This window comes from Dendropsophus ebraccatus, chromosome 2, assembly GCF_027789765.1.
Source record: "Dendropsophus ebraccatus isolate aDenEbr1 chromosome 2, aDenEbr1.pat, whole genome shotgun sequence".
NCBI classification, from domain to species: Eukaryota; Metazoa; Chordata; class Amphibia; order Anura; family Hylidae; genus Dendropsophus; species Dendropsophus ebraccatus.
The window spans coordinates 132,490,697-132,517,344 of record NC_091455.1 but is presented as its reverse complement, the minus strand read 5'-3'; the positions used below and the strand labels follow the sequence as shown (position 1 = coordinate 132,517,344).

Genomic DNA, 26,648 nt, shown 5'->3' with positions numbered 1-26,648 from the left:
CCCCCCACCCCGGCCGGGGACACCAGGAAGCGCCGTGCTCCCGGCCGGGGTGGGGGTGGGCTGACGCAGCCGGCATAAGCAGAGAGCGGCGGCCAGGAACGGGGCGGGCGAGCGAGCGGGCGGGTAGTTAGGAGCGGCGCGGGCGGCGGGGAATCAGCGTCGCGATGAATAGCAGCCCCTGTGTGAGCGGCGGCGGTGCGGGCGGTGATAGGGATAGCACAGGTACTACTCCCCCATTATCTGCAGATAATGGGGGAGTAGTACTTTGTATATGTTCCCAGCACCGAGCAGGGAAAGGGGAGGTAGATGGCACCTCTCTCCCTCCCTGCTCGGTGCCCTGCAAATGTATTCATTGAATACATTTATGGGATACTTTGGGGAGCAAGGACACTTGCTCCCCAAAGTATTCCATAAATGTATTCATAAAGTCACAACAGTACAGTGCATAACATTACATTACATACACTGTAATTCCTATGGAGTGTCCAGCAGGGGCGCACTATATATAGAAGTCAATGGTACTCATTGACTTCTATATATAGAGCGCCCCCTGCTGGACACTCCATAGGAATTACACCGTTGGTCGTGACGTCACTGCTTCAGAGATAATTCTAACACTTCCTGATACACTAAATTAAGGGAAATAGCAGTATATGAGCATTTCCCATAATTAAAGAGTCACTGTCGTATTTTTTTTTTTTGCAGAAATTAATAGTCCAGGCGATTTTAAGAAACTTTGTAATTGGGTTTATTAGCCAAATCTGCCATTATCTGCATGTAAAAAGCCTTTTCCCAGGTCCCCCCCTCCTTCCTCTTTTTCATCCACTCTGAAAAATCTGAAAATTGTGACTTGTTGCAGGAGACGTACCCTGTCTGTTCTAGGGAGAGGGGAGGGGGGAGGAGGAAGGAGGGAGTTAGCCGGCAGCAGAAAGCAGATAACAGAGGATTACAGGCACAGAGCTGGGTGACAGCTGTAATCCGAGCTCAGACAGGTCACTGGTGATGGTCAGAACAGATAACTGGTGAGGGATTTGTAGATTAACTCTTTGTTGTCCTGTTTTGGTCTTTTCTTTAGCTCTCTCCATAGGAGAACAATGAAGACAGGGGGAGAGCTTCAAACTGCTTTTTCATGATAAAAATGCATTTTTCGGATAATAAACCCAATTACAAAGTTTCTTAAAATCGCCTGGACTATTGATTTCTGCAAAAAAAAAATTCACGACAGTGACACTTTAATGTACATTAGAAAATTGTATAACTTTCCATAAGTAATAACATATAAAAAAATAATTTTCGCCGGACTTCTCCTTTAAATTATGGACAATTTGCAGAAAGGCTTAATCCACAAGTCATCCTATTCAGCCGGCGCTGGGTTCTTCTTTATTCAGAAGGAGGATGGGTCTCTCCGTCCCTTTGTTGACTACCAGGGTCTCAACAAGGTGACCATGAAGAACTGGAACCCTCTGCCCTTGATCTCTGAGCTGTTTAATCGCCATTGTGGAACACAGATCTTCACGAATTTTGATCTTTGGTGTGGCTACAACTTGAACAGGGTTTGTGAAGGCGACAAATGAAAAACCACCATCAAGACCAGAGATGGGCATTTCGAGTATCTGGTCATGCCCCTTAGCTTATGCAATGCCCCCGCAGTCTTCAGGAGTTTGTCAATGACATCTTGCGGGATCTACTTTACAGCTATGTACCTGGACAACATCCTAATCTACTCCCCTGATCTGCAGACCTATGAGGGTCATTGACGCCAAGTGCTGCGATGGTTGAGGACCAATTGCCTTTAGGCCAAGCTGTAGAAAAGCGTGTTCCATCAGTCCAACCCTCCTTTTCTGGGATAAATAGTTTCTGACCGTGGTCTGTAGATGGATCCAGTGAAGCTGTCGGCAGTTCTTCATTGGCCACACCCCATTGGACTTAGAGCCATACAATGGTTCCTGGGTTTGCAAACTATTATTGGCAGTTTACTCCCCATTTCTCCACCCTGGTCATGCCAATCGTAGCCCTTACTAAGAAGGGTGCTAACCCCCGCAAAGGCTGGTGGAAGCAGAGCAAGCCTTTTCTAGGTTGAAACTAGCTTTGCCTCTGCACCAGTTCTGTCCCGTTTAGAGCCTGTTAGGCCGTTTTTCTTGAAGGTTCTTCCTCGGTAGGCACCAGGGCAGTGCTTACCCAGAAGGATTCCTCGAGAAGACTTAAACCTATAGCTTCTTCTCCAAGACTTTCTCTCCAGCCAAACAGAACTACACCATTGGGGATCGAGAGTTTTTGGTCATTAAACTGGCTCTGGAGGCATGGTGCCATCTCTTGGAAGGGTCTAATCATCCGATCACCATCTACACGGACCACAAGCACCTCCTTTATCTGCAGAACCTCCTTAGTAAGACCTCCTTACCTCCTTGGTAAGACTTACATGCGCTCGGTGCTTCCTGCCATAAGTGCACTGTGACTGCTGCTCGTGATACCGGCCCTGCTGAGAGTCCTGCTGTGGTCCTGCTGCCTATTTGTTACCAGCTGCACCTTTCCTGCCTCTGCTAGCAAACCAAGTCAGGGGTAGCGACTTGGGGGTCGCCTGCTGCAGTAAGCCCTTCCCTTGCTGTGGGCCCTGGTGAAGACCAACAGACAAGACCCTCGTGCGGCTTACGCCATCACTATTGGCAGTTCAGCAGATCCACTACTCCTGCCGCAACAAAAGTCGATTGAGTTTCATAGTAAGACGGTGAGAGGACGGTGAAAAAAGAAAATTGTGTGTGAACAACATAAAAAAATAACAACTGTTATTTGCAAAAGACATCTTCGAATAATTGTCATGATCATTATTTTTCCGTCCATGCAAACAACATCAATCATTTACTACACTGTGTGCATTGGCGGCAATGATTCCATTGACGTCAATGCATTCCATTGCGGTCAATTAAAATGCTGTAATAACGGATGTCATTTTAAAAAGAAAAAGTGGGCGCCTTTTCTTTTTTTTTGCTTAGTGTGTACTTAGCCAGGGCCATATTTACCATTAGGCACCTCCCTCTCAGACTCGCTGGGAAATCCAGTATGTTTTCGGGAGAATGGGGGGGGGGGGTGTTACAGACACGGATGCTCCCCCTCCCTCTCTCTCTCCCGGATCACTGTGAGGCAGCACTGATTTGAGGGAAGACTCCACTTCTCCTGCGGCAGCTAGGAGCCACTCTGCTATGTGGCCTGTCAGCTGCATGCATGGTGGAGCCTCAGCTGTGGATATATGACCTCTGATCCCTAACCCTCTCCTGCCAGGACCTCAGACAGTATATACACTGTCACTGATAAGGAGGGGGCGGGGGAGGGGGGTCTCAGGGCTGCTGGTTTAGAACTATTGCCAGCAGCATAAGGGTTTTACTTGTACAGGAGTTGTGACAATGTGGGACTACAACTTCCGTGGTCTTCTGTCTCTGACCCCCTCCCCCAAAGATATGGTATGCTGGTTTTATCCAGGCAAAGTATGGTGGTATTGTTCAGGTCTGGTAATGGTTATTGGGGATTGGTTGTAGCTACGTTTGGTGATGCAAATGTGGGGACATGGCCTAAAACTGATCAATTATCAATATGATTTTCATAAACTATTAAATTGTGATAAGTAGTCAGTAAAAAGGGGGCATCTTTAGGTTTAGTGCCTAGGGCAGCAGGAGCTGTAAATACGGCCCTGAACATAGCCAATAGTAGGTAGATATCACCTACATTTAGTCCACGCCAATTTGAACCATACATTTAGTTAAACAGTGGCAAATAATAGAATGTCAATACCCAGTATAGGGTCCATTTACACAGAAAGATTATCTGACAGATTATCTGCCAAAGATTTGAAGCCAAAGCCAGAAACAGACAATAAACATAGACGAAATTATGTCTGTTGTTGCAAAAAACTGATATTAATTAACATGATAATTAATTACGACGCTGCTTTACAACAATGCCCGTTATTTGCTTATTTGCTTATGCCCGGAGCATAGCTTATGGCTGCAAACAAGCATAAATTGAGGTGACAATGTACTCCAGCTCAGTACTTTCATAGATTGCTGTGGCTGCTGCATGTTATCCAGAATGCATATTCAGCGAAAAAGCCAGGGCAGAAAAGCTTGAAATCATCAAGTTTATTACAGGAGTCAAGTGAGTATGGCTACAACCTAGAGGAAGGCAATAGTAAAATATTCTCATAATAGTGGCATGCAGAAAAGCATCCTAAAACACCAGCCAACTGCAGGAAGACTAAGGGCCCTATTCCACAGTAACGATAATCTGGCCCATTTGGCCCGATTCGGACGATTATCGTTCGGTGAAATAGAGAGAACGATCAGCCGATGATCGCGTCATCGGCTGATCGTTCATTTAGGGCCAGACCTAAAATCATCGTTCCCCCACCGCGAATCGCTACGGTTGAATAGCGGTGCACGGCGGGCGACCGACGATTTGACAGCAGCAGCATCATCATACATTACCTGCAGGTCTTCTCCTCCGCGCTGTCTTCCTCCCCGTCTCCCGCGCGCTCTATCTTCTGAATGGCCGGTCAGCTGACGGAGCGCTCAGCCAATCACAGGTCGGGACCGCCGAGTGTGGCCTGTCAGCTGACCGGCCATTCAGAAGATAGAGCGCGCGGGACCCGGGGATGAAGACAGCGCGGAGAAGAAGACCTGCAGGTAATGTATGATGCTGCAAGGGCTGCAAAGACATCGTAACGATGTCCTTGCAGCCCTCGCTCAACGATCATCGGGCCTTGGAATAGGCCCAGTAAACGAGCGGCGATCTAGCAGATCGCCGCTCGTTTACATCGTTGATCGGGCCCTCCTCGGCCCGTGGAATAGGACCCTAAGGCAGAAACAATGCATCTAGGCCCCCCATCATTGTCAAGAATTTATCTTATTATTTATCTTATTATCTTATTATCAGTGAAGGGCCAGACAGCCCCATACCTTATCTAACACTTGGCTCTGTACCTCTCCCCAGGTTGTGTGTGGTACTACAATTAAGCACCAGTCACTTCAATGGAACTGAGCTGTAAAACCACACCCAAACAAGAGTGGTACCGTTTCTGGAAAACAATAAAATTATAGAAAACTGATATTAACAAGCAAATGTTTGCTAACAACTGATGGATTATAGAAATGGATATCTACAATTACAAAGGCCGTGTTTTATTACCATTTGCTTATATATTGCAGACCATGAACAAAAACATATCACCAAATTACAAAGTGTGGGGTTTGACCCTGTTATAATAGTAAAGAGTCATAATGAAGATAAGAGCTGTTCCTTTGCAGATCAGAAGCTCTCCAAGAGTAGACTGAGTTACCTGCAGCCCTCCAAACCTCTAGTGCTTTTTACACTTACAAGTACCACTTAGATTGAAATATATCCTTCGAGAACATTATGGAAAAGGAATAGAAATCAATGCTACTCAGGAGTTCTGATGGGTTTCATATGCTCAGACTCCTTAATATCACTAATGAAGAGCAAGGCAAATCTTTCAGTGTTTCATATTTTCTGTGAGCCCATACACAAATGGCCCTTTTTACAGGCTGCTAAATTCAATATATTCTCTTGTTGAGACTTCATTTGAGAGCTTTCTAATGAGTGATACGCCAACTATGGCAATCTCATCATACGCACGTGGCAATTAACTTCTCTTTCTTTAAAAATATTCAGAACTAGCCCACAATTTTTACTACCTACAAACTTTAAGAAGATAGTTTGTCTTTCGTGTGTCAGAGGGTTTCACACTTCTTGAGCAAAATGAAAAATTTACTTGACATTAATTCATTGGATATTGCTGCTGTCTTGCAGCAAAGTGGGATTTTTTAAAGGGGTATTCCAACCAAAAATATCTATCACTGTGTGTTCCTGTGGCTAAGTTGACAATGAAAAAATATACAGATTCAGTGACTAAATGATTTTCTATGCAACCAGCCTGTCTTAGAGGGAATGGCTAGGGCTTGTGAGTACTGCTGGCTACTGATGGCTGCTTTTCAACTGGATCTGAAGCAGGAGGCTATGTTCCCACTGTAACGAGTCATGGATCTGTTGAAACTCAGCTAGCGATGGCGTAGGCCGCACCAGGGAGCGGAGTGTAAGGGGCTGCTGGTCTTCGCCATAGCCCGCAGCAAGGTAGTTTGAGCTTGCTGCGGCAGATGACCCCCAAGGTCGCTTCCCCTGGCTTAGCTTGCTAACGGCGGCAGGTGAGGTGCTTGTAGGGTGGAAGGCAGGCAGTTAGGTCTTATGCTGCGTTTACACGGAACGATAATTCGCCCAAATGTACGATTAACGATTTCGAAGTAACAAATTTTTTTTTTATAACGATCAGCGTTTAGACGGAATGATATATTGTACGGAAAATTTGTTTTGCATTCGCTTAAGCCTATCTCGCACATAGGAAAAATCGGTAAACGATTGTTTACACGGAACGATCTGCGAATTTTTTGCAAAAGACGATTTTAGAACATGTAAGATCAAAACGAACAATTTGTCGTTCGTCACTTGATCGTTTGCTGCGTTTACACGTACGATTATCGTTTGAATTCGATCGTTATCGTGAAAATTCGCACGATAATTGTTCCGTGTGAACGCAGCATTACTGAGCAGTTAGGTCTTATCTGTATAGTCTGGAGGAAAGAAGGGACATGATTGAAACCTTTAAGTATATTAAAGGACTAAATAAGGTTCAAGAGGGGAGTGTTTTTAGTAAAAAACTGAGCTCAAAAACAAGAGGACACAGTGAGAGGTTAGTTGGGGGGAAAATCAGAAGCAATGTGAGAAAATATCATTTTACTGAAAGAGTAGTAGATACCTGGAACAAACTTCCAGCAGAGGTGGTTGGTAAATCTACAATAACAGAATTTAAACACGCCTGGGATAAACATATATCCATCCTAAGATAATACATCTATCCTAAGATAATAAGAAAGAAAATACTCAAAGGGCAGACTAGATGGACCCAGTGGTCTTTTTCTGCCGACAATCTTCTATGTTTCTATGTTTACTGAGCTAAAACAGACTGGGACCATGGCCACACAACTTTTTTTTGGCTGTTTGACAGGTTTTTAGGACAGCTTCAGTCATTTTGCGTTATTTGGCAACGAAATGACAGCCATTTGAAAACGTTGTGCCAATTACCTGTATTTCCTATGATAGCCATGTTATTAGTTGGAAAGCTTTAATGCCTGGCTGTAATTGGCATAAAACGGCTGTGTTTTGACGCCAAAATGACAGCTGTCCATAAAAACTACCAAAAAAAGACATTGTAAGGATGTAGCCTAACAGTCAGCCTCCTCCCTCCCCTTTCTGCCATTTTCTTTTTTTGTTTAACTGCTTTTTTTATTAGAATCTAAAAATAAAAAAGTACAAATAGCATACAGTATAATAAATTTACAATAAGGCACTTGATATGGATAAAAATAATTAATCCTACAATAAAGCAAGGGAAAAATCCATATTGTAGCAATTCTGTTGTACACAAAACAGGTTTATTTACTACCTGCTTTTGCAAAATACAGCCTTTTTTTTAATTTGTTCACACATTGTTTTATTTTCTATATAAACTATGGTGATAACAACAGTTGTTGTTTAACATACTTAGGCGGACGTCTTTGATTTGATGGACATTGGTACATTTTTGGATGTTTGAGGTTTAAGATAGACGCTTTTTAACACCCTTTTGAGTGTGGGTCCATTGAATTCTTAATTAAATCATGGTGAAAGGACGGTGGGAAAAAAAAAATCTGTGTGTAAACCTCTTAAAATAATGCCCGCGGTCGTTATTCTATACAGTGTATGAACTGACACACGTTGTTCTGCATTGACTGCAGTGGGAATTACTAAAGACTGAAAACAACAACCATTATTTTACATTAAAATGGTGCTTGTTATTTTAATAAAAAACTACATTTTTGTTATAACACATTTATTGTGATGTTTTTTTTTTCTTGGTGATCTAAATGCAATAAAAATGTGATAAAAATACACAGTGCTATCGTAGCCATAAATCTGTGTAGCGGTATAACAGCAGATTCCAATCCATCTATACAACTGGAATATCTGGTATCATTTAATAACACTAGACAGTAGCCGATAAGTAGCTTTCACAGTACCTATTGATTGAAGTATGTGAGCAGTGCCCCTCATTTCTTGGAAAACTGCATGATGTGAATCTTATATAACCAGTACAGAGTATAGATAATGCACATAGTCTTTACAGCACATAAAGAAATCTTAAATTTGAGTATCCCCTAAGACAGTAGTCAAGATTCTTTGAGTTGTTTCTAATTCATTGCTTATTTGAACCATACAATTTTTCAGTTAGTTTCAATGAATTTCTGACCTGCATACTTTTAAGTCAATAAGAGTGAAGAGATATCTATTTTATGAGTAACTTGAACTAATGAAGTAACTCACTAAAAAAGTTCAATGTTTTAACAAATATAAAAGATCTTAGTTGTATACCAAAATAACCTTATATTATCACCAGGATCTTGTGTATTGGTTGATCACAAGTAATGAATTACTAGTTTATTTGGTTTTGTTATTTTTCAGGCAATGTTCACACAGCCGTGTCACAGACCGGCCTCTGTCTGAGATGTTTAACCTGGCCAGAACTGCACTACTGGCTGGGTTAACATCACTTATTTTAATTGGAATACGGGCACATTGGGGTTTGCCCGCACTCCAATTAGCCATAGCAGATAATGTAAAGTACAGCTGGAGTCGCAATTTACATTGCACAGCCTCTGTCTGAGATGTTTAACCTGGCCAGAACTGCACTACCGGCTGGGTTAACATCACTTATTTTAATTGGAATACGGGCACATTGGGGTTTGCCCGCACTCCAATTAGCCATAGCAGATAATGTAAAGTACAGCTGGAGTCGCAATTTACATTGCACAGTCTATTTTGTTTGGCCGCTGTTCAATGAATAGCAGCCGCACAAATTAGGCATACACGTTTTCTGTGCGGCCACATGGAATCCCGGCCGGAGTATATACAGTGTGTATACGCTCCAGTCAGGATTCCATAGAGGTTAATGTGATTGGCCGCCTTGATTAAACAACGGACGTTGTTTAATAAAAAAATACATTGTGTGAACGTGGCCAATAATTGTAGAAAACAGCTGTTTTCCATAAATTTTACAGTCAGGATTTAAATTGTTTGCATTTTCACCTTTCATTCAGTGATTTATCTTAAAGAAGGGGCAAATTATTTTTTTTAATTGATTTATTAAACTGTCTTTTTTACATTACAAAAAAATTAGTTTTTTTGTAAAAATTATAAACATATGTTCACACAACATCTTTTTTTGGCCGTTTTTTGGACGGCCTTAATTTTGGCACCAAAAACGTTTCCCTTTTATTCTCATAATTTTCCATTAAAAATTTCAATTGTCATAAGCTTCTATAAAACTTGTTTATCAAACCGCATTACAAAATATGTCATAAATTAGATCAAAAAGTCATATATATGTAAAACTTGGTATCAATAAAAACTACACATCTTCCTGCAAACAATTAGCCCAAAACAAGCTGACGCGCAAAAGATAAGAACACTATGGATGTTTCAATGTGGCAACAGTTTTTGTGGGTTTTTGTTAGGAAGATAGTTTGTGGTAATAGTTAAAAAAAAAACCTATATAAATTTGGTTTCCCTGTAACAGTAGTGACCCAGAGAATACATTTTTAGGCTATGTTCACACTACGTATCTTTCTGGCCGTAGTGCGAACTGCGAATATACGCACGTAGTTTTGAGGTTGATGCGTTCGCTTGAAAGTATATGATAAACGCCCGCACAATGCACACTGCGTATAAGCTTACGGCCGGATCAAATACGGCGCCGTGAAAAATAAACAAGACCATTGTTTGAGGATGGAAATGTTCCAACTCACGGCCGTGGATTTTCATGCGGTCCCGTACGAAGTACTTATTTCAGCCAAATTAAACGTGATTTTTAGATCCATAAGGTTCTGTGTGTTTTATTGGGCTGGGCGAAGATTTCCAAGTAAATGACCTGTTTCAGATCGCTTTGAAACAAGCTAGGGAAGCATAACTCTACTATGGGCGTATGTTCGCGGTTTGTAAGCATCCGGCCGCATGTCTATTTTTCCCTAGGCCGTACTTTTAGCAGCACATGTACGGCTGCGTACGAACTACGGCCGGAAAGATACGTAGTGTGAACATAGCCTAAAGAGAGAATATTTTTACTGGATAGCGTAAGTTTAATGGACTCCCTGCTTCATCGTTTATTATGATGCAGTGAGCTCTGGAAAAGCTGAAACGCTATACTACTGAACTGACACAGCTGTATCAGTTCATAAATCAAAATTATGATCCTCGGAGTCCTGTAAGGGGTGAAGAGTTCATCTGACATGCAGACCATATATCAATCGTATATCAAGTGTGAACTTTAGAAATAAAGAAAAAAACTGAATTAAACTTTTGTATTCAGCGACTATTCCTATAACGTAATGTGATTGTATAGAAGGAAGGTATTAAAATTGTATCAAAATTTTTTATGTATGCTGCCACTCTCTAATGTAGATTAGTGCTATAAATATATTAAAGAAACTCTACAATAGAACTCATTGCTACATTTGAAATGTGTCTATTGACTTGATAAGACCTTTATCACTAGCAGCTCCTGATGAAGCAGGGAAGTGTGAAACACATGTTGGGCGGTCCCAGTGGTCCCAGGGATACTGGTGGAGGCAACAGTAGTGTTATTCTTTATATGTGTCTTTCCACTCTGGTCTGGTCTTATGATTTTCTCTTCTTGCCTATACGTTGCTTTTTTCCCCTTTAACTTCTGTGATGTCTGTGTAACTGCAGTGTATTGTCACAGAACTGCACAAAGCAACTTATAGTGATTGGGTAATAGATGGAGCCAGAGTATTATGCATAATATTTTACAGCACCTTTCTACCTAACACTATGCCTGGCTTCTGTACCAGTATCTTGAGAGTACCTCTGGTTTCTTCTCTCTGTCTGTGTAGTGTTATCAGTGATGTATGTATTTTATATTTACTTTTAGGGTGTGTTCACATTTACATGCATGTGTAATCACATATTTGTCATGCAAAATTTCATGCAATCATGTTGGATGAACTACAAATCATCAGTCTGTAATAAATCATGCATCCTGTTATAGAGAACAAGCTCATGAAAAAATTCACACTTAATAAAAATTGAAGTAAGACCAAGGCTACACTGTGACTTTTCATGCTAATACAAGATTCATTTCACCTATCGAGCTACAGCTCTATGCAATCTTGTAGACTTCAGCTGTCATTCAATAAGTAAAATCAACATTGTAGAACCACAAAAAGTTCTAGTGTAGCCAAAGTAAGGGTATGTGCACACTGAGGAAAACACGTTTATTCTTCGGGTGGATGGCAGAATCTGCCTCACTATAGAATGGAGTCTATGGCACAGGCGGAAAGTAAAGCAGGAGTGCACAGGGCCAAGCCGCGGAATCCACTGCATGTCCTCGGCGTGTTTTCCTCAGTGTGCACATACCCTAATGGAGAGCCTAATGTTTTCCAAATTCAATAAGGCTAGTTCACACTGCGTTTTTGCTGTCCGTTTAACGTATCTTTTATATGGGAGAAAACGGATGTATAAAGGATGGTAGAAACAAATGCAGTTGTATGGCATCCATCGGATCCATTGACATTATAAAAAAAATTATTGAAATGGATCCATTTTTTAAAGTATGTTTTTACCATATACAAACCGTGGTTGAACACGTTTTTCTTTACGTTAAAATGAAACATTCAAAAACAGATAGTGAAATGGAAGAACAAAACGTAGTGTGAACCTAGCTTCCTAGTTTCCACAATCTTATTCTATGTTTACACATAGCATTTCAGTCAGTCTTTTATTCAGAATTTTTTCAACCAAAACCAGGAGTGGGTTGAAAACACAGAAATGCTATGCTCCCACAGCATCTTTTTTTGGCTGTTTTGCGGCTATTGTTTTACACATGACATTTTGATGCCAAAATGTGGGTGGGTTATGCAAACTATGACCATAATTAGCATAAACTGTCAGTGTTTTGGGGGCCAAAATGACGGACATCCAAAAAAATGGCCACAAAATGACCAAAAAAGACATTATAGGCACATAGCCATACTGTCCAAATCTTACCATTATAACCTTTTCTATCAGTTCCACCCCTGATTATGGGTACAAATACTGACCAAAATACTGAGAGAAACACTGACCAAAATACGATGTATGAACATAGCTTACATGGCCTATCCTTATAAGAGGCCATCAATGTACGATTGGCAGGGCTTCCGCCCTCTTTCATTTTACATTGGTAGCCTAGGATAAGCATAGAACATCACAGTTATAACATTAAACTTTTACATCTTGATGGTGCGTTCACACCTAAAGGATCTGCAGCTGATTTTCTGCAGCAGATTTCAGTTAAATAACTGAACACAGCATCAGATTTGATGCTGTGTTCAGTTATTTAACTGAAATCTGCTGCAAAAAATCAGCTGCAGATCCTGTAGGTGTGAACGCACCCTAACTTGTCTTTTTCCATAATGCAGTAAATCCAATCTATATGAGAACTCCATAGATAAGCAAATGCTTTATAGCATACAGAAAGTATTTAAATAAGCTCTCTTTCCCTTCCAAAGTGTGTTTCCTTAATGGCGCTCTTAGCATTGTTGCAGTGTTGCTGCAGTTTTGAAGTCAAAACCTGGTCTGGATCATAATATAAAGAACAGATGCTCCTTCTACACTTTCCAGGAGTCCACTCCTGGTGTGGAATGAATTGAAAGAAAGCATAATTACCATCTGTTCTTTATATTATGTATTCAATATGATCCAAACCTGGTTTTGGCTTCAAAACTGCATTACAAAGCTGCCACAAAACTGTAGCAAAACTGCATTGTGCTAAAGCACCCTAAGGGCCCAATTACACAGAGCGATAATCAGTCGAATTTGCCAAATTTAGCCAGTTATTGCTCCCTGTAGAGACAACAATCAGCCCAGACCTAAAATTATTGGCTGGCTGGCAATCCAATAAACAGTTTACATAACCTGTCCACTTCCCCGGTCTCTTCCTGCACTCTGCTTCCTCCTCGGTCCCGCACTGTGCAGTTCCCGTGTGGCATGTCAGTTCAGACAGGCCTCTCTATGCAGAGCGCGAGACCTAGGAGGAAGCAGAGTGCAGAAGAACACCGGGAACGTGGACAGGTAATGTAAACTATTTGGGCAAAGGCTGCATTGTCGGGTAAAAAGGCATTGTTAGGCTATGTTTACACACAATAAAATAATACCACAATACAGCCATAGCAGTTGTTTTTGACTTAACCGTCCAAATAATGAACATTCTCATTATGGCTCTTTTTTTTACCTCTTTACTCATTGTCTTATTTTCACTCAAAATTATGGTCATATTTTTCTTTTACTTTACTGTGTGTGAACCTACCCTAAAGTTAGGAAAAATGCATGTTTAAAGATCCTTTAGTTTTCCCACCTAGAAAGAATAGAGATGTTTAATTCTTATTGTAGGTAAACTTCGACTGTGAGAGACAGAATCTATTTAAAAGATTTCGGAAAATCACGTATAATTTTTAAATAATTATTTTGCATTTTATTGCATGAAATATTGCAAAAAAAGTATTAGAATAAAAAGACAGAACTTCATATTTGGTACAGAAACCTGTGCTTGCAATTACAGAGACATCAGATGTTTTCTATAGTTCTTGACCTAGTTTGCACACACTACAGTAGGGATTTTGACCTGATCTTCTCCAGAACTTTAAGCTCCCTCCTAAACAGCCACTTCTTAGTTGCCCTGGCTGTGTGTTTCAAGTCAATGTCTTGCTGGGAGAATCAGCTATGACCCATCTTCAAAGCTCTTACTGAGGAAAGGCTGTTGTAATCTTGTGATACATGGCCCCACCCATCCTCGCTTCAATATGGTGCAGTTGTCTTGTCTCGTTTGCAGAAAAGCATCCACAAAGTAATGATATTTCCACTCCCATGCTTCACAATTGGGACTGTGTTCATGGGGTTGTACTCATCTTTCTTCTTCCTCCTCCAAACACGGCCAGTAGAGTTGATACCAAAAAGTTCTTTTTAGTCTCATCTGACCACTTGACCTTCTCCCATGCCTCCTCTGTATCATCCAGATGGGCCTGAATATGTTTTGAAGTGAGAAAGGGGACTTTGTGTGCCCTGCAGGATTTAAATCCATGACAGGTTAGTGTGTAACTAATGGTAATCTTTGAGACTGTGGTCCCAGCTCTTTTCAGGTCATTGACCAGATCCTTTCATGTAGTTCTGGACTGATTCCTGACCTTTTTTTTTTGAGCCAGCTTTACCCCACAAGGCGAGATCTTGCATGGAGCCGTACAATGAGAAACATTAGAAGTCATCTTGTGTTTCTTCCATTTTCTAATAATTGGACCAACGGCTGTTGCCTTCTCACCAAGCTGCTTGCCTATTGTTTGGTAACTCATACTAGCCTTGTGCAGGTCTACAATTTTGACAGTTCTTTGGTCTTGGCCATGGTGGAGAGGTTGGAGTGTGTGGACAGGTGTTTTTTATACAGGTAACAAGTTTAAACAGGTACAATGAGTGCAGGGTAGGAGGGTTTCATAAAGGAAAACTAACAGGTATGAAAGAGACAGAACTCTTGCTGGTTGGTAGATGACAAAATACTTATTTCATGCTATAAAATACAAATTATTTAAAAATAATACAATAAAATGTAATTTTTTAAGAGACTCCATTTCTCACAGTTACAGTGTAGCTTTAGACATAGAATAAAAATTAGTCATCTCCATTCTTAGTGGATGAGAAAACTTGCAAAATCAGCAGTGTATCAAATATTTATTTTCCACACTATACATAATAGTGTGTTACATTGTTAATAAAGGACTATCAGCCCTTAGAGCCACATAAGGGACAAATTGGCCATTATTTTAATCTGTTTGTTCTCTCTTTCTCTCTCTCTCTCTCTCTCTCTCTCTGCAGGGGACAATGACATATACCCTATGGTTCTTACTTCTATATATACTTTCTAGGGTTTTTTTTTAGTACAGGTTTGATGAAAAACTTGCAAATTATGTAGTAAAGTAGACTTTATTTTCATAAAAAGTCATGTTCTATTGCCATCCTATGCTATCTTTATTGCGGACAAATGAAGACTCATAAAATTAATATATTCATGCTCAAAGGGATAAAGTATACTCATAATTCGCAGTGTAAAATAAAGGGTCATTTATAATGTGCATTCATGGAACTTAGACAAAACAGTTTCAGTAATATCACAAAAAAAGGGAAAAGGTTAAGAAACGTCAAACTTGTGAATGGGGCTTTATAAGACTGAAGAAAAAAATCAATTCCGACTGAATTAAAATCTTAGCCCGCACTTTAGAATGCTGGTAGAAAGCAGGCATCAGTAGCAGAATGGCAAGAGAAAAGTAGAAAATGTTCTCACCTGTTGCAGTACTGAGGACAAAAACTGCAATTTTAAGTGAAGCTCTAAAGCCTGCTGCTTTTCCTAGTGTTTTTCAGAGAGCATTTAAATAAAGAGAAAGTTACATTACAGTTAAAATCAGAATTGTATATGCAGTAGGGAATATTAAACTATATCCATGCAAGCTTTGGGAGAAAAAAAAAAAAGTAAAATGACAATTTTGGTAGCGTATGCGAAATATCATATATGTGAAAGATACAGAAGGAAGTGGCTATATTTCATTTCTCATTTAGACTTAAAATAGGGAATGGGGGTGATAGTAACTTGCCCCCAGGCTTCATGTGTAGACATGCATAATAAGGTTTTGTGTATATAATAATTTTTATGTATGTGTATTATGTATGTGCATATATAAAGCCTCGCACAACAGGGTTTATTTAATTTGTTTAGCACTTAGCTCTTGTTGTGGCAGCTATTTACTTTTGTACTAGGCACTTTATTATTATACCTAAGCTCTTAGATATTACTTTCCACAACTATAGTAGCAATCATATTGTATAGTAGTTCACTATTTATTATTATTATTATTATTATTATTATTATTATTATTATTATTATTATCATTATTTGCTATAAGGCAGTTCCCTTATCAGAGGAGTCCTGCATAGTTTTCTACCAGTAGCAAAAGGAAGGGACCACCCAGGGCTGGATCCTTTCTCTAGCTGAGATTTATCAAGTGAGCAAAATTATTATTATTTTCTAACATTTTCTCATGCCAGCCTAATTTCTTAATTTTGAAAAATTCCATTAATGCATTTACCTCTTTCCACCTGTATTTCATCTTAATATGTATATTTCTAGCAGAGACCCACTTAAAAATTCATATGTGCTTATGAGTTGTAGGTAGAGATGAGCGAACCTCGAGCATGCTCGAGTCGATCCGAACTTTCGGCATTTGATTATCGGTGGCTGCTGAACTTGGATAAAGCCCTAAGGCTATGTGGGAAACATGGATATAGTCATTGGCTGTATCCATGTTTTCTAGACAACCTAAAAAAAAAAGCCAGAGCGAGGACCCGGTAATGTATGTATCCGGGCCGCAGGGGTTAAGGGAGCTGACCTTGACATACTCGCAGCGGGATGACAATTCCATTTCAAGTAAGTTATCCCACTGAAGTGAATGGGCAAGTATCCTCAGCGGGTTTTGCTGCGAATTCGCAGTGAGAAATCCTCTGCGGATAGTGTACGTGTGTTCGTACCCTAAGGGTCCTTTTACATCACCCGAGTACGCTGCAAACAAGATCATCGCTCAATTGCGGTACTGTTACAAGGCACAATTAATTGGTTGCACAAATGATTGCTGAATGGTTCATGCGGCCATTTAAATCCAGTGTAATTGATAGCCTTAACGACCTCGTAGGTTCCCTAGGGTGCAATGCGGGTTGCTTGGCTCCTGTTGAGCCAAAAGTTGTGTAGAGTTTTTTTCTTTTTGTTTACAACACTTGAAGGTTATTTCTATGCACTCTTGCTGTTATGCGATCCTCACTACTCTTTTTGATCGGAATGTGCAAAGTGATAGCACAAGCATGCCCGGAGGAAAATACAGAAAAAGGAGTGGACACATATATCCGTCTTCTAACTGGTTTTAGTCAGTGCCTTTACACATAATGCTTACAATTTAATTGTATCAAATAGTTTTCCTCAATGCTTTATTTTACTGTACATGCATTATCTGTTATGCAATGAGATGGATAATAAAAGGTTATCTGATTAAAAAAAAAAATCCAGTGTAATTGGCCAAACATTCACTTTCTTTGCTTAGTACAAATGCATTGGGATCCCATGTGCATTTAAGAAGCACCCCGTACAACGCATTATTGGGGCAGTGAGCGGACCTACTTTTTTCTGCTATTGTCTATAATTTGGCTGCTACTTACTGTAGAAATATTTACTTCTGAAAGCTAGGCTTATGAATGAAAGTAATGCAGTCAATAACATTTGTAAGGCTTTTACTGGAAGAATGTCAGTAGTATGAGATGGTTCTTGAAATGTGGGCAGTTTAATACAAATCTAACCTTTTTCAATTCCTCTTGTACACACGCGGAATTGTCTTCTGATGAAAGCATTTCATAGTTAGACGTGTTCAGTGTAGGCTCTGGCTCATGTTCCTCTCCAGATGAAGTTTCTCTGTCGCTCATCTTTGCTGTTAATTCATTTATTCTTGTTTTTAGCTTTTGCTCAATACAATCACTTTTCATTCTATGATGCTGATCTCCGCTGCTCATCCCAGTTTCTGATAAATCACTACAACTCTGTAGGCAAGAAAAAAAATTACATATCACTATTAACACTGCCTTTTAATATCACTAGGTAATGCAAAATACAGAATGAAATCTATTTATAATCTACTGCAGTCACTGAAAAAGGGAAAAATATGTATGCAGTGCCCCAGATATCTCTATGACAGATTAAAAAAATCTGAACACTATTCCAGCTAAGGATAGCTCAAAGGATTTCTAAGTACTCTAGCACAGTATTCAGTGGCAATAGATGGAGGACCCTGGCCACAGCTCCCACCTATTAGCCAAAGCCAAGAATAAAAAGTGTCACTTGTACTGGAAGGCCCAGCATCTTTATACATTACACAGGTCCCCCACTAATTTCAATGTCATCTATGAAATGCTTTATTTTATTCAGTAGCTGAGGAAGCTAAATCTGCCAGCATACCTTCTTGTCAGGGATTGAACCTAATTTTTTTAACTGATCTCTGTAATACTGTAATTTGTTAAAACTTTTGACATGTTATAGAGACATGTCAAAAGTTTTGATCAATCTGGGTCTGAGTGTTCAGCATCCTTCTCTCTCAATATACGCACGATAATGGCATTCTGGTCACCAAAATGTACAATGGAAGACCTGTGCACACAAAGACCGAGGAGACTAGCCAATGAATGAGCAGACAGCAGTGAGAGGATGTTGGGGTGGGGATACCAGTTGGCAGCTCTGCAAAACAAAGGCTAAAGGTCTGATGACCCTGCCTGCTGCCACTTTGGATCCACCTACATGAGGCCATTTTTTTTTAAAATCCAGGGCCACTTTAAATGGGTACTTCCAATAAATATGTTAAATCAGCAGGGGAGGTAATATACTACGTCTTTACTATTTACTTATTTTTAATTGCCTGTTTTCTATATGAAATGCAATGCTATAAATTCTGCCACTAGGTGTCTCACTTACTGGAAAACTGCAGTCAAGGCTCTTTCACTATGCCATTTGGTCTTTGGTAATAGCAAAAAAAAAAAAAACAGACCAAATGCAGGTTGTATACTGATTGTCCAGCAGCCGCATACGCTGTTATGAAGCTAAAGCTGAGTGAACTAACTGAGCCAGAAGTCATTTATGAAAAAAGGCCTATCCACCGGCTTAGAGTGAAATGCAGAAGCATGAGCAGCACAGTAAGACACTAAAGGGGTTTCTGGAGCTGTGAAATTATAATCAAAACCAACAGCATACATAAGTAAGAAGACAGTTAGGCCTTATTCACACATTCAGTGATTTTTCAGGTCCTCATATACCTGTAGCTCCCCTATTTTTACTTGGTGATCCGTAAAAATTATCCGTAATTCCATCCGTAGTGCCTCTGCATCTGCAAAAATGTTGAACTGGTAAAAAAATAATTTCACTAGTTTGCTTAGATTTGATTCATGACACGGATCCCATTTACTTTTAATCATGAACATATCTTATTTTTTCAAGAAAAGGATTGCAGATCCGTGAAAAAGCAGAATGTGTGAACAGCACAATAGAGATCAATGGGCACTAAGTTGACCCATGTTGGTGTATCTGCAATCACGGACTTTGCGGGTGATGTCATTAAGGCAGTATACTTTAAGGCCATGTTCACACAACGTAAGTTAAGTATTAATCACGGCCGTTGTTGCCGTTTTGCAACAACGGCCGTGATTAATACTTAACTTACACAGCTAGAGGGAATCCTGGTCGGAGTGTATATACATAGGGAGAGATTTATCAAACATGGTGTAAAGTGAAACTGGCTCAGTTGCCCCTAGCAACCAATCAGATTTCACTTTTCATTCCTCACAGACTCTTGTGGAATCTGATTGGTTGCTAGGGGTAACTGAGCCAGTTTCACTTTACACCAAGTTTGATAAACTTCCCCCATAGTATACACTCCGTCTGGAATTACTAGCAGCCGCACAAAAAATGGGCATGTCATTTTTCTGCGGCCTCTATTCATTGCATAGTGGCCGCAGTCAGTTCTTACCATTGTGTTCAGCGGGGAATTTGGATGCGGGCACACTGATGCGCCTGCATTCCAATTCATCAGAAATTAAGATGATCCGGGGGGGCCTGGCTTGCAGCGAACTGAAGCGGACGCACAAGCTGGAGCTCTGTCCTGAAAGGCGTCCAAAAAGAGTGCTTTCTGCCTAAAAACCCTTACCCCAGCCCGAAATTGCCCACCCAGGACTCAGGATAGAAAGGGGCATCATCCGAGCCGTAACACGGGGCTCCTGACTGAAAACAAGCGGCATCCCGCCGGGCCCAGTGGCCGCAGCCATACAGCTCCTGCTCCACGAGACTAACCGGGACCGACACCGCACCTCACCGCACGTCACCGAGAGGAAGCAGAGAGGTACCAGGGGGGACAGGTCGGCATATCACCTTCCCGCCGGACCCGCCACTGAGAGGGGCGGTGTTGCTCCGGAGCGGCCCCCGCACCGGACCCCAAACCCGCCGGGAGGGAATCTAATATACAGGGGGTCTCTGCTCTCAAACGCACAGGGCAACCCCTACACACACGCACTGCCGGGGCGTCTTGTACCTCCCTGCGACTTGGTCCACGCGGCCGGGCACCATCTTGGGATCCGCCTCCTCCTTGCTCACCGCAAAGCACGGGAGGGTGGTGATAACAGCTTTCCCCCTTGTGACTCCTCATCCCGGAACATAATACCCAGGCAGCAGCACAACAACTGAGATCACTCAGCTTCCATCCCTCAGGAAGCATCTATTGTCTAACAACACCTACAGAGCACAACAAATTCATATATCCCTATATCCTCCCTTTGCCGGCATTCACTTATTGTACTCAAAAACCCTCCAGCAGCTGTATCCAAGTGCACAGCGCCACCTACTGTCCGAATCTTTAACTGCACTGCAACACCTATTGTGCTCAATACTAAGTTTTACCCTGTCGGATTCTTCTCACAAACTTGAATATTTCCTGACCTCATCTTCTGTCGCTATATGTGAAGGTGCTGGTCTTTCAACAGGAAAACACAGTCTAAAACACCTGCAAGCCCGCCCCCCCCCCCCCCCCGGCGTACTGGTGGCCAACAACCAGTCTGTACAGTCCTGAATCACCACTGTCCCAATCACTGTGTTTCCATACCTTAACATACAACGGAGCTCCATAAAGGGCAAAGACTCTTACTTCACCATCTAGCCCTTTACACAGTGATCAATTGTCCTCCGGAGCGGCACACCTCGCAGTGGCCACCTTTTATTACTCACACACCGATTGTGAGGCTCACTACCGGCCGGAGGCCAAGTCCGATACAGACAAGATTATTTGTACTCTTATTAGCACCTAAGATTTTTCAACTTCAGTGATATGACCTAGTTTACCTCCCAAGGATCAGCGCCAACAAGATTATTTTACACTCTCATTTGGATATGGACAAATTCCTTACTCCCCAGACAACAGGGCGATCTCGACGCACCACCAAGTCCAATGCCTCTTTAACCCCCACCCAAAAAGCAGACAATAAAGTCAAGCAATCTAAAGGGAAGCTACCCCATCAGAGCGCAACTCCATCTTCCCCTCCAGACATCATGTCCTCCAAAAAAATCACCTACCACACCACCCTCTTCCTCCCCAAACTCTCTGCCTCCTGAGGATGAGGACCTCACCAATGCTGACCCTGCGCAGGCTATAGCAGTCGCCCAAGCAGTATCCAGGCTTCTTTTACCACTATTTGACAAACGCCTAGAAGTCCTGCACACTTCGATTAACAATGCGTTATCCCAAATTACATCCAATTCACAACGTATAGGAGAGCTGGAAACAAGAGTCGGCGCTTTAGAAGATAACATAGGCTCTGTCCAAACCTCCCTTTCCACCCAACAAGCTGAGAGAAATTAAGATGATCCGGCCGGTACTGCAGTACCGTCCGGAACGACCGTCTCAAACACTAGTCATTCTGTGACTCAGCCGGGTCATAGAATGGCCAGTGTTTTACATTTTGAACATGGCCTAAGTTCCCAAACTGCTCCACTACATGGCACAAAATCTCTATATATCCTTGCCAAACCAAGACACTCAAATTGCTTCTGCCAATCTAGTTATAGGCATAGAAAAGTAAACTTTCCTGTGAATATTAGCTGTAATATATGAGCCTAGCCTTAGTGTATATATTGCAATCCAAAACTGTACTACTCAATTCAAGAAACAATGTATGATTGCCACCTAGAGGAGAACATGACACTACTCTTGAAACTGGTATTAGATAAACCATCTACTTTGGTTATTTTGATACTAATTTGGCATTGTTATTTATTTTAGTGCTCAGTGTGCTATATACTTATATCCTTAATGATAACTACGTGTATCTTGTGAGCTATATGTTGCACCCTTTGCGTGCAGTGTGATAAATCTTTAGTTTTTTCACCACAGATCGGCAATATTTTTATGTTAAAGGGCTGTTTCCAGTTATCAGTGTCTAAAACAAAATTTTGCTCATGTGACAGTTTTCAACCTGAATCTACCATTTAATGGTAATTTTACACAAGGAGATTATCTGCTAAGGGTGCCCTCACAGTTCCTATTGAAGTCTATGGGAGGAAAATGCACCGTTTGCTACAACAACAAAAAAAAGGCACACCCTTAGTATGCTGAATTTTGCAAAAACTGCCACAGAGTCTCAAAATGGCAGAAAGGAGAGCCACAAAAAACGCCATATATGTAAGGCAGATGATAAACTTCCATGGAGTTCCAGCTAATATCTAGCCACTAAGGTTTTTGCAAAAAAATAAAGGCCATGGTATTTTTATTGGCCTTTTTCAAAGATTTTAAGGTAGTGTGAATCCAGTCTGAATTAGGCAGATCTCCCCATGTAATAGAGACAGCGATTAGCAGAGTGAGCAAACACTGGCTCATTGACTGATTGCTGTCTTTTAGCGTGTTAAATTTTTTTTCCCACCGGCTGCCCATCTTTCTGTGCTATAAGAGCTGCACGGTTGATGGCTGCACGGACATCGCTAGTGGTGTTCAGGGAGCCTTGGTTGCACGATCTTTGAGCCGTGTATTAAGCACCAATCTAGCTGATCTGCTCTTGCTTACAGTGCAGGATGGGCACTGGACGTAGCATTTTACTGACAAATGTGTGCATAAAGAAAATGAATAAGACATAATATGACATTTGTGAGTTTCTCTACAAACCTTATTATTGTCCACAGTCCTCTTCTGCACTTTCATTATAGTATCGCTTCCCTCACCCAGCCCCTCCAAAGAAACCTTGTTTTTCCTCCATCTTCTTGACCTCTTCTCAATATCAACATGGCTTTTTTCTGCCTCACTACTATCGGAGTATTCCATACTAATGGACTGTGGGTTGAAGTTAATATCCATCTTTCCATAAACGTGTTCCTTTTGCATCTGCTCACATGCACTCTTTCTGTTTGGCCATAGAGATTTAGCAGACAGCCTACTCTCTTTTAAGGAGTTAACAGAAGAGGTTTCTGAGTCGGAATATACAGTTTCAGTGTTTGTAAAGAGTCCAGATGATGGGGATGTCACAGGCTGATAATAATCATTTCCACAGGCCCATTCTGTGTTATATTGGGAGTCTGTATAGCAGGAATCATTTGATATCTGTCTTGCTCTTCGACGATATGCATTGAGGGCTAAGTTCCAATCAACATCTTCATCGCTTTCAGAGCCCATCTCATCATACGCTGAGACAACAGCAGACTCGTTCTCTAAGGATTTGAACACTTGGCTCTTTGGTTGGGCAAGCATTCTTGGAGGAGGCAAGGTTATACTTTGTAATGCTACCCAGTTTCCATCAGAACTCTGCAGAACAGGAGACGGACCTTGGTAACAAATAGAAAGAAGAAAACAATATTACATCGGAGTCACAATTATTTCTTATACCAATGTGTTAATTATGTAAACATGAGGCCAGAACACTGTAGAATGACATAAATGAACCAAAATTAGGTCCACAATAGAATACTCTGTATGTGGCTTGAATCAGCTGCTGGTCAATTTAGCAATGGATGGATGTTAGATACATTGGGATATTGATTTAATTTTACCTAATCACTTTCTTGTTGAATTGTGAAGCACTACATAGATGGGATCCTACTGCCCTTAAGCAGATACAGCACATGCTTGCATGTTTCTGCAGATTTTGTAGAATTTAAGATTTTTCTTTTTTTCTGGTGCCTAGATACAACATCACACATTTACAAAATTGCTAATGTTCCCAGCTGCAGCACTAAAAACAAGCATCATCTTATTGACTGCAGAAATAAGGGTAGGGTTACGCAACAATTCTTGGATGCTCGACTAGGAACCACAATGTCACACTGTTTGCCTCACAAGTGAATTGAAATTCCTGCCTGATGGCGTTCATTTATGATTTCATCTGCTATTTTTTTTATTCGATTTTTATTGTAGGTTTTACATTAATCTATACCATTAGTTATCAACATAAATTAAGAATTATATTAAAAGATATATTTATTTCTACTTTTGTCTACCGCCTGCTTGTCTCTTCTTCCTCCTTTCAAAATGACAGGACATGCATGCTTAGCCCATCACTGGCCACAGAAGTTACCTGTCTTGGGCAGCGATTGGCTGAGTGGGCATATCCTGCTCTGAAATCTAAGCTCTTTGATGCCAGAAATTAATGCAATGTTCCTCCTCGCCTTCTAAGAGCCATAGTGCTTTTATTATTCCACCAAAATCAGCAATCCTGGTGTTTTTTTTTCTCTTCCTTTTACACCGTTCACCATGCGGAAACAATAATGTTATATTTTAATAGATCGGACAATTCTGCACGCTACAATATGTTTATGTTTAATATATATATTTTTATGGAGGTAAGAGGATTACCCCTGTCCATCAGTACATGCGTTTAGGACCCCCACAGCATGGCTGTGGGTGTCCTGATCACTCAGTGACAGATGCTTGTTCCGTCACTGAGTACCTTAAACGTTGCAATCTCTATAGATCACAGCGTTCAAGGGGTTAATGAGACCCGGCTGCCACTCATTACCTGTGGCCCCGGACACTGATGTGTGCAGGACCGCTCTCACTCAGTAGTGGATTATAATAGGGGCGTTTTGGGCGGCAGCCCGGGGCCCTGAGCTCCTGGGGGGCCCATGACCACCCAAAAAGACTTATACTTTCAATGGTGTACTGTCTCCTGGCTACACTTCTGCCATAATTTGCAAAAAATCACTGTTTTTTTATGGCAATTTTGCACAAATCAGGACATCATGACATTATCTATCCTGTACTATGAACGCCAGGCTAGTGCTTCCATAGTTACAGTGGGGTGGGGGGGCCCAGGCTTGGTGAACAGCCCGGGGCCTATGGTAAAGTTAATCCGCCCCTGCTCTCACTGCAGTGGTACCATACACATCAGTAAGCCCCTCAGTCAGAAACGTATATATACATTTCTACTGCACATACCCCGTGCAGTAGGAATGTATATATACACTGGCGGAACTACCGCCGCATCAGGAACTATTGACGCGGGCCCCCAGAGCTTACATAGCCTGCAGCACCCGGCGGCTGAGCAGGCCTCCCGGGTGCTGCAGCTGTTTGGGTCCGGGGGTGTCCCGGGGATTCCGGGCGCAGTGTGGCTCAGCGTCTGCCGGGGAAAGTACTTCCGGCGCACGGAGCGTGCCCGCACCAGTCTAACAAGCGCTCCTGTGCTGGAAGTACAGGCCGGGGGCGGACGCTGAGCTCCCTGGTACCTGTGCTACCCCCTTGCCACCACCGTATTGCCATCCCGGCAGCACAGGTACTGGTGAGCTCAGCGTCCGCCCCCGGCCTGTACTTCCTGCACAGGAGCGCTTGTTAGACTGATGCGGGCGCCCACCGTGCGCCGGAAGTACTTTCCCCGGCAGACGCTGAGGCCGTCACCTGTGCTGCCCGGAATCCACAGGACACCCCCCCGGGAGAAGAGGAGAAGACAGCCGACGGGGGAGTTAGGTGAGTTGTGTTTGTTTGTTTGTTTTTTTATCTGCTTTGCAAAGGGGGATAATATAGGGGGGCATCAATGGTGGATAATACAGGGGGCATCTATAGGGGGATAATACAGGGGGCATCTATGGGGGATAATACAGGGGGCATCTAAAGGGGATAATACAGGGGTATCTATAGGGGGATAATACAGGGGGCATTAATGGGGGATAATAAAGGGGGCATCTATAGGGGATAATACAGGGGGTATTTATAGGAGGATAATACAGGGGGCATCTATAGGGGATAATACAGGGGGCATCTATAGGGGATAATACAGAGGTATCTATAGGGGGATAATACAGGGGGCATCTATAGGGGATAATACAGGGGGCATCTATAGGGGATAATACAGGGGGCATCTATAGGGGATAATATAGGGGTATCTATAGGGGGATAATACAGGGGGCATCTATAGGGGATAATACAGGGGCATCTATAGGGGATAATACAGGGGGTATTTATAGGAGGATAATACAGGGGGCATCTATAGGGGATAATACAGGGGGCATCTATAGGGGATAATACAGGGGTATCTATAGGGGGATAATACAGGGGGCATCTATAGGGAATAATACAGGGGGCATCTATAGGGGATAATACAGGGGGCATCTATAGGGGATAATACAGGGGTATCTATAGGGGGATAATACAGGGGGCATCTATAGGGGATAATACAGGGGCCATCTATAGGGGATAATACAGGGGTATCTATAGGGGGATATACAGGGGTACCAATCAAAAGTTTGCTATGGGGCCCAGCCATTTCTAGTTACGCCCCTGTATATATACGTTCCTGACTGAGGGGCTTACTGATGTGTACGTATATATACATATTACTGACGGAAAGGGGTTAAATTATAAAGTGATCTTACAGATATATCTGCTACAGCACAGTACTAGTACATTAAACTG

The 26,648-nt window shown here is 41.8% G+C and overlaps 1 protein-coding gene across 2 annotated transcripts in view; it reads right to left on the bottom strand.

Annotated features, from left to right (window-relative positions):
• The window catches only part of MYRIP (myosin VIIA and Rab interacting protein), a 381,686-nt gene that overhangs the window by 49,388 nt on the left and 305,650 nt on the right, over positions 1-26,648 (bottom strand). For both annotated transcript variants that reach the window (XR_011361710.1, XM_069958351.1), the window contains exons 10-11: positions 22,917-23,569; positions 17,533-17,769 (exon numbers count right to left, since the gene is read on the bottom strand). Coding sequence is in view for 1 of the 2 variants with exons in the window: in XM_069958351.1 (XP_069814452.1) it covers positions 17,533-17,769; positions 22,917-23,569 (890 nt within the window). In the remaining variant the exon portion in view is untranslated. The remainder of the gene's footprint in view (positions 1-17,532; positions 17,770-22,916; positions 23,570-26,648) is intronic.